This window comes from Cebus imitator, unplaced genomic scaffold, assembly GCF_001604975.1.
Source record: "Cebus imitator isolate Cc_AM_T3 unplaced genomic scaffold, Cebus_imitator-1.0 Scaffold23, whole genome shotgun sequence".
Lineage (NCBI taxonomy): Eukaryota > Metazoa > Chordata > Mammalia > Primates > Cebidae > Cebus > Cebus imitator.
The window spans coordinates 6987817-6996837 of NW_016107338.1; the positions used below are offsets into that span (position 1 = coordinate 6987817).

The 9021-nt window shown below is 34.9% G+C and overlaps 1 protein-coding gene across 4 annotated transcripts in view; it reads right to left on the bottom strand.

Annotated features, from left to right (window-relative positions):
• The window catches only part of MEIS1 (Meis homeobox 1), a 140400-nt gene that overhangs the window by 4368 nt on the left and 127011 nt on the right, over positions 1-9021 (bottom strand). For all 4 annotated transcript variants that reach the window (XM_017522123.2, XM_017522125.2, XM_037736166.1 and 1 more), the window contains 2 exons: positions 1494-1552; positions 233-322 (listed from right to left, as the gene is read on the bottom strand). In XM_017522123.2, coding sequence (XP_017377612.1) covers positions 233-322; positions 1494-1552 — 149 coding nt within the window. The remainder of the gene's footprint in view (positions 1-232; positions 323-1493; positions 1553-9021) is intronic.

Genomic DNA, 9021 nt, shown 5'->3' on the forward strand with positions numbered 1-9021 from the left:
AAAAAAAAAAAAAAAAAAAAAACAGGTTCTAGAGGGTTGAGAAACAGTGAGATCTTCAGCGTACAAAGATCCTGGCTTCCCCTCTGCAATATCTTAGATGCACAGATAGCAGGCAAGGCAAGGCAGGCAGCTTAAGACAACAGCAAAGGATGAGGCAGATTTACCTGTGCTGATGAGGGGATGACACTCTTGGAGTCAAAAATAAGGAACCACCTCAAAAACAAAGTCTTACCTGGTGCTCTGATTCCCATGTGTTGCTGACCATCCATTACGAAACCTCCCATGGGCTGTCCATCAGGGTTATAAGGTGTTCCTTGACTTACTACAAAAGTACAGAACATAGTTGTTTTTTTTTTATAACAGTCTCTGAGAGCAAAAGAAGTAGCCAAAGACAGACTAAGAGGAGAACATACCAGAGAAGAGACAGAAACAACACAGCAGGCCGGTATAATTTTTTAAGCCTTCAAAGTAAAATTTCTCTCAGACTAGATCTACACACCTCTGTGACTGCGTTTTTAAAACATCTAGTTCAAAGAACAGTTAAAATATGGAAACTTTATGCTTGGGTTTTGTCTGGTGACCACATAATGCATGTTGGAAGAAAAAGTTATAGGACTAAACGTGTGTTGCCTCAATGCGATAGTAACGTAGTTTTCCATAGTGCTCTCTAAGAGATGAGAGAGTATTTCCTAAAGAAAGTAAAGACTCACATAACCCCTAGCAAATATTCTTGTTATCTTACTGGCATATTATAATACAAAAACAAATACTAGAGAGATGTTTCTTGGATTTTCAGATCTACAGGCCAGGATCCTATAGAAGTATTGCCATTTCAACCTCATAATTTAAAAACAAAACAAAAAGACTGTTACAAGAAAAAAAAAAAAAAAAGTCGAATACCGGAAGATTGATATTCACAGGAGAAGGCCTGAGAAATAAGAACCATGTATTTATACCACTACCTGAATCCCATGTTTTAACTGTACATGAAAAGCTGCTTCAGAAGTAAGCTGCCTTGGGTTATTAAAGCACACAAAAGCTCTACCTCATTGAATGTCTTTGAACTTTACTGAGTCCCACAAGCGATCCTGACCCTTTTGCCCTTTTGACAGGTAATAAAGTTTACAGCAATTCCACACCAAGCCATGCACCAGGGAGTGGTCATAGTAGCAGAAAGAGCTGGGAAGGCAAACTCAGAAAAAAAAAAATAACATTAATATATTGAATGTGTACCAAGAATATTGTAACTGAGCATATGATTTAAGAGTTACTTTTCTCTGTTGGCTTTTTTTTTTTTTCCACCTTCTCCAAATGTTTTATAATGATGTTAAATTGATTAGTGTTGTTATGAAACGAAACTGGTTTAATTTTCACTGCCAGGCGTTCCTAGTACTCACTCCCAGTTTATTTACCAGGTAGCGGACCTCCCGGTGAATGGCTTGAGGATGGTTTTCGCTTGCGTGACTTGAATACAGTCACTATGGGGGACTTGCCTGCTCGGTTGGACTGGTCTATCATGGGCTGCACTATTCTTCTCCGGGCATTAATAAACCTGTAACCAAGAAAGTGAAGCAAATCATTATTCCTGACAAATAAAAGGAGGGGTTGAGGAAGAGGAAAAGATGAATCACAGTTGGAGTAAGGCTAGATCTTGGCAAAATGGGACTCCTTCAGTTCTCTCCACCGCTCTATGTGCAGCCTCACATGCTGCAAAACCTGTAACCCCCAGTGACCTTTAAGTACACAGGCTTGGGGTTTCTGAGTTGATTTATGTTTGCCTGTTTTACCACAGTTGGACACTTCCATTTCATCTTTTCATGGGGGAATTAGCAGAGTTTTCAGGAAACAATACTAGACACCACTCCTTTCAATTGCAAGGAGAGAAAATTGGTGTAGAGAGTTAGATGCTCATAAGGGCATCTGTTACCTCTCCTAATTAGTGACATTTCAATCTTATGTTCTCTGACTTCTTTTTTACAATTTTTATCAAAACCGCCCCTACCTCTTGCAAACCTAATTCTATTTTAATGCCCACTATTAAGATAATGAACTGGGATGGCAGCACACCATCAAATGAGAGAATGTCTGGAGTTTATCACCACTAACTCACACTGCTTGGGACTTCAGAGAAATGCATTCCTTGTAGAGATTTCTTGGGGTGGCTTTTTTTTTTTTTTTTTTTTTGGCTCTTTATGTAAAGTCTGAGGTCAAGACAAGGTCACAGCTATACAGTAATTTAACTTATGATTTTGTTTTCTCCAGCTAGTACTGAAAATTTATAAACTTATTAAGATTTAAGTTACTTTAAATGTCTTAATAAGATACTTTTGTACAATTATTTTTGTAGCCTCTTCCAAAGTGAATAGTCACTGAAATGTAAAAAAGTAGTTAAAATAAGCTCTCCAGAGTCATACTCATGAGATTCTCTTAAGATCTATTTGTACTGCATAATATTAAGAATTAAATATCAAATCCAGAAAATGAGGACATATTAGATTCCGAAATAATAAATTGCTTTTAGTTTCCACTCAGATCAAATCTGATCAGGATGTAAAAAAATACAATGAAAAGTTTAATAAGGCTCTATTAATAATTAAAGGATCCACAGTCCAGTGTGAATTCTAGTTTGTAAGTCTGCCCACTTCAGAAAGGAAAATAGTTCCTAAAAGCCAAACCATTAAACAGACAGGGACAGGTTTTCAAAACAAAAATGCATGCTTCATAACATTTTAAGATTCTCAATATCCTGTATTTATATGTTCTTTCATTATCTGAGAAGTAATTAAAACAAATAATGAAACTGGAATCTAACTAAAAGGTATACTGTTGGTGCTAACTCTTGTTGGCAATACATATTATATCAGCTCTTGTATATGAAGTCCCTGAACTGCTAATAAAAATATTTAAAACACAGATCTACAACAAATTGTGTTGCAAATCAGGTTATCATTATCTTGTATAAACCATGAAAATTGGAATCATGTGAGCAGAAGGTTAGATTAATTCTCCATTCTCATTATAAGCACAGGTGTAGCACAAACACCATGTGAAATAACCAATTAAAATGAAAAAAAATCTGCTTTTTCATTAGCTGCTTTCACTGCATGACCAATTAGAAAATTATTTAATATTAATATTCTGCATATACCAAAAGTAATTTTCATAGTAACTAATGTAGGTAAGAGAGCAAAAACATCTCTTTATCTATGGTACTGTTCATAATCTGCAGACTCTTAGAGGGAAGAAATTCTGTCTATTAACTTTCTTTTTCCAGACTTTCTAAAAACATAATCTTTTATGGATATGACTTATACTGCTTACCTAAAAATAGGAAGAGCCATTTTTAACAGATGAGAAGCCTGGGCTCAGAGAAATTAAGTCACTTTTTTGAGGTCACATGTTATCAAAAAGATGTTAATAATTTGCTAAATGACACACAGCTGTCAGTGGTAGCAAGCACCCTCCTTTCTGGTGTGGTGACCAGAGCACTGCCACTACTGTGCCACTCATCTAGAATATCCAGACTAAATAGATATATAAAAATTAGCTGGTTTTGAGCCAATTACCACTGGCAGCAACCCCAGTGTTTAGTCAAGGAATAAGCATGACTGTGAACATTTTGTAATTTAAAAATTTTGGTGGCTGCACTGTTTGTGTATAAAGACAATGATAAGGCATTCAAAAAGAGGTTACAGTGACTTAATTTATCTATATTCCAAAGCTTGTGTCCATCATACTCACATATTCAGACTCCCATAGACTAATTCATAATAATCAACTCAGGTTTGAGTCTATGACTATTAAACTGGTGAGTTCATTTTAAAAAATTACACTTCAGGTTTGGAAAGGGCTTTAATAGTCACCTCGTTTTGTCACTGACATGAATCCCCTGTATGATATCTCTCCCCAAAAAGTACATAGGTAACCTCTGCTGAACTAATACAGCACTCACCACCTTACTTGAGAGTCCACTCCATCTATAAACAAGACTGTTAGAAGATTCTGCCTTACTTGATCAAAATATTTGCATTGATTCAAAAGTAATTGTGGTCTTGCCATTATTTTGATTGGCAAAAACAGCAATTACTTTTGCACCAGCCTAATAGTTTCACCAGTACAACTCTTTGAAGTACTTTAAACAATTCTAATTTTACTTCCATAGGATAACCTGTCAAATAGTTAAACATAGCCATTATGCCTATAGGTTTCTCCCCTCTCTCTAATCCTTAGGTTAAACATCAGTGATTCTTAAAAAGTGCCTTCTAGAATGCGAGTCCTTCTAGGATCTTGAGTCCATCAACATCTGGGCCACTCTGCTCAGTCGAGTGATCTTTGCCTGTGTCTTCCTGAAGCATTACAGTGGACAACACCAACGACATTTATTCCAGGCCTGCTCTGATCCCCAGGTAGAAAGCAAATACATACAAAAAATACCACAGCCTCTTAGCCAAGTGCCCACAGGTACTAGATGTTATTTGCTTCTTTTTTTGGTAGCAAAAACTGTTTGTTGTTATTAAGAACACAGATGTAATAAGCTACTGGTAGACTATGTAGATGCCAAAGTGGGAAACCTTTCATTAAAAAACAAAACATAAACAATAACACTGAAAACCTGAGAAAACCTAATCACTTTTTCTGAGCTGTCTAACCACATTTAGTAGGTCTACCTGCAGCTTCTTACTTTTGAAACACTTAATTTTTAAAAATTCAATATAATGAAATATTAGTACAGGATGTAGTAATTTTTCAGAATGCTACTGAATTGCAATTACGATACTTATGTAAACAAGTTATTATTTGGGGTCATGATGGACATCTATCTGAAAATAGGTAAATAGCAAAATATTTTATTTTTTAAAACAACATCACCTTTTTGATCTTAGACCATCTCCACACTTGATTCTCTTTAGTTTATTTTATCATCATCTCATACTATTTTATATGTCCTCTCTTTTTGGAATTATGCTACATACAGCAGAGTCATATTTAGATGGCTTCAGGGTAAATTCAGATACAAAAACATTTTCCTTCTGGGCAAAGTAATAAAATGACATTCTTGCTCCTCCCACTATAAGTCAAACTGAGGTCAGCTCGCCCATCCCTCTATCTGTTTAAATAAACTGGTCCAGCTGTTTGTTTCTAAAATGCCCTTTGACCTTGTATCTCATCCTCCCTGCTTTTGTGACAGAATGCTTTACTTTTCATTGTGGAAGAGTTGAAATTATCAAGAATTCTCTAAACAACTACCCAAAAAAAGAACCTTACATATGATGTGAACTTAAATGAACATAGTCCCTTTTTAAAATCCTGTCATTTTAAGAGGCATGAGTAAAATAGTTATCCTAAGCCTATGTGTGTATGTGTTTGTGTGTTCAAATATATATCTACATTTATGTATGAGCACATAAATATATCTTAGAGATTGAACATAGAAAGAATAGCTTTTTTGAAGAGAAATATAAAAGAGAATGACAAAATTCCATTTGAATATACAATAAAAAAATACATTCTCCAACAGCCACAAAATAGATAAAATACAAATACATATCTATGAAATGCACAAAATCTTAGAATTTTCCATATTGATAAGGTCTCTTTTATAAAGTATGTTAATTTAAATATGTGAGAGGAAACTTTTGCAATTTTACAATTAATGTCCTAATATTATATAGGCTTTAAAACTCAGATATGGAATGTCAGAAATATATAGTAACATGACAGTTTTGCTTACTCATTAAAATAGATAGTTACACACCTTAGTTTAATGGAATATATTTCAAATTTTGCCATATATTGAAATTCTTGAAAAAGTAAACCTTTTAGTATACTTTAAGGTTAGAAAATGTCTTGTTTGCTTTTTCATTTACATTTGAACATCAAGGTTTCCTAAAATCTAGTTTGCATTGAAAACACAATCTTCTTTTGTGAAGTACTTTTTAAGAACTGGACTCCCTGCAGGTGGTAGAAGACTGAATTAGGAAAAGAATCTTTATATTTCCTTTTTTGTCATAGAATCATGAGTTGGAATTTCTTTTTCTGACCAAACTATCTACAGTCTCAAAACAAAAAGCTTTACAAAGGAAAGGAAGATAATGGGTTTACTCTATAGCTTTATTTCTTGTCCAAATAGAAATCTATTTCTTTTTTACTTGTTGTGTAAGACTCAGTCCTAAAAACGAAAAGAGGAAGATTGGCAGGGGAGCAAAATCTCCAAAACTCTGAGACCTGTATCACCTAAAAATTGAATTTTTTATAGAAATCTGACAAGGAGAATGGAGAATGGGAAATGACTGTGACTCATGTTTAAAAAAGAAATACAGGAAGTTTTGCTTTGTTCTTTTTGTCCCGAGATGTTTATTTATCATTAGGCTTTTTTTTTTTTTTTTTTTTTTTTTTTTTTTTTTTTTTTTTTTTTTTTTTTTTTTTTTTTTTTTTTGAGCTAATTTCATCTATCTCCTTATATTCTCAGTCTTTGGATACCTGAATAGTTTTCTAAGCAAGATCTGGCAGAACAGCTTTTTGAAACTGACCTTTGTCCTTTAGTTTATCCTCCACTCCTTTCCCTGGTCCCTTCCCCCAAAACTGAATTACTAAGTTTAGTTTCCCTCTGTGAGAACCAGGAGGGGTGAGGAGATCATAGTGGGCATCTGTTAGGAGCCAAAACACAAGGTAGTTTCTTAGTTCCACAGGCAACATTTTCCACATACCTTTGCCCTTTTCCTCCCTTGTATGGTTCTCTGTAATACTGATAAAAGTAAAAGAAAAAAAAAATTACTTGCTCACTTTCAGAAATGGCATTTTCACCTTTACTCAATTAGTTCTTTTCCTCAGTGTTTACCACTCTACTTACTCCCTGATGATTAAAGGAAGCCCACATTTGGTTATGTTAGCATGCCACAGCCAACTAAGTAAACCACAGAAAATCACAATGGTGTTGCTCCCTAACAATTACATGATTCTGCTTCACCCCCGTAGTGTTTCTCGCCAACTAGGCATAAGTGAATTGTCTGCAGGATAGTGGTGGACATAGGATTACTTCAGAAGGTTACTACCTAGGCACAAAGAAATATCATTTTACAACATCTTCATATACCTAAGAAGCTAAAGTGATCAACTATTAAGAAAGTATTTCATTAATTAGTTAGATCGATTGGTGGCAATGTTTTCTATACCTATACTATCCATTAAAGGAAGTGCTGATTATAATCATCTTTTATTAATATTTAGCTATACTTAGGAATATCTACATACATAGTAATAAAAGTTAACACTGTGTATCCTTAAGTGTAAGATTTCTGCATATACTTTTCTTTATTCAATAGAAAATAAACATGCACAGATGATAATTGATACATAATTCATTTTTAGTGATTTCTATAAATATTTTCAAATTTTAGAATTTAAGCCTCATGAAAAATCTTCAAATATAAAATTTGTCATTGGAAGGTAGTTGTCAAATCCCAGTATTTTGTTATTTTTCTATTCCACTAAATTCCTTGCCATAGCATTTCTTTCATCTATATCATAGTCATTTAAATAAAGTTTTATCTACTACTTTTTTAAAAGTCAGTATCCCTTAACAACATTTAAGGCATGTTTTATAAACAAACCCTCAGGGAAAGAGTTCTAGTTATCTCTCAAGTAACTCTCTGTTCTTTGAAACCAAAGAAAAAAAAATTGACTTCAAGGTTTGATGGAATTCTTTATTTTAGATTTACATTTACTTTGTGGATTTAATGATCCATAACTGGTGGTTTTCAGGGTCCAAGCCTTCTACACTCCCTTTCTTTGTGAAATAAAATTTCATGAAACATGATTTTAAGACGTTCAAGAAAGTTGACTCATTCTCAAGTCAAACCTTATGAAATCATGTTTTTGGCACCTTTTTCCAGTTTCTTAACCTCCTCCAGGATCCAACAGTTCCAAGACTGCAATACATCATCTGTGAGTCTGAGGGTGGGGGAGGTGCAGAACAGCAGCAGGAGGCGAATGAACAGGAGGGGAAAGGGAGCACAATCTCTCCTGTCCACCCACTCGAGAAACATAATATTGAAATTTGCTCAAATCACAAGAAGTCCATCAATCAGCCACATGAGACGTCTTCCTTCTCTAACAGTGTTGGGGTATTTGCCAAATTACTCTAGGAAGAACTGAGGTTGTCCAACACAGTTGAGGAAATTAATTACATATACAATTACAATTTTCTTTTCTTTTTCCTTTTCTTTCTTTCTTTCTTTTTTTTTTTTTTTTTTTTTTTTTTTTTTTTTTTTTTTTTTTTTTTTTTTTTTTTTTTTTTTTTTTTTAAGACAGATTCTTGCTCCGTTGCCCAGGCTGGAGTGTAGTGGTGTTATCACAGCTTATCAGCCTCTACCTCCCTGGCTCAAGTTATCCTCTCACCTCAGCCTCCCAAGGACTACAGTTGGGAACCACCATGCCTGACTAATTTTTGTCATTTTGTTTTGTTTTTGTATTTTTTGTAGAGACACAGTTTCGCTGTATTGCCCAGGCTGATCTTGAATGCCTGAGGTCAAGCCATCCAACCTCCTTGGCCTCCCAAAGTGCTGGGTGTGAGACACTGCACCCAGCCACTAAAATTCCCTTTAAAGCAGCTTGTGAAATGAATCAATCACTAGCTGACAATGATGATGCAAAGTAATAACGAAACTCATATATTATTTTGGGCTTTAGACATTGAAGTAAATTTCAAATAATTCATCACTTGGTATCTATTACAGAAAATTTTCTTTGAAAGCAAATTTTGAAATGATTTCTTTACTCCAAAAAAAATGCGACGACAGGGAGCAGTGGTTCATGCCTATAATCCCAGCACTTTGGGAGGCCGAGGCAGGAGGATCACTTGAGTGCAGGAGTTTGAGATCAGCATGGGCAACATGGTGAAACCCTGTCTCTACAAAAAATACAAAAATTAGGCCGGGCGCGGTGGCTCAAGCCTGTAATCCCAGCACTTTGGGAGGCCGAGGCGGGTGGATCACAAGGTCAAGAGATCGAGACCATCCTGGT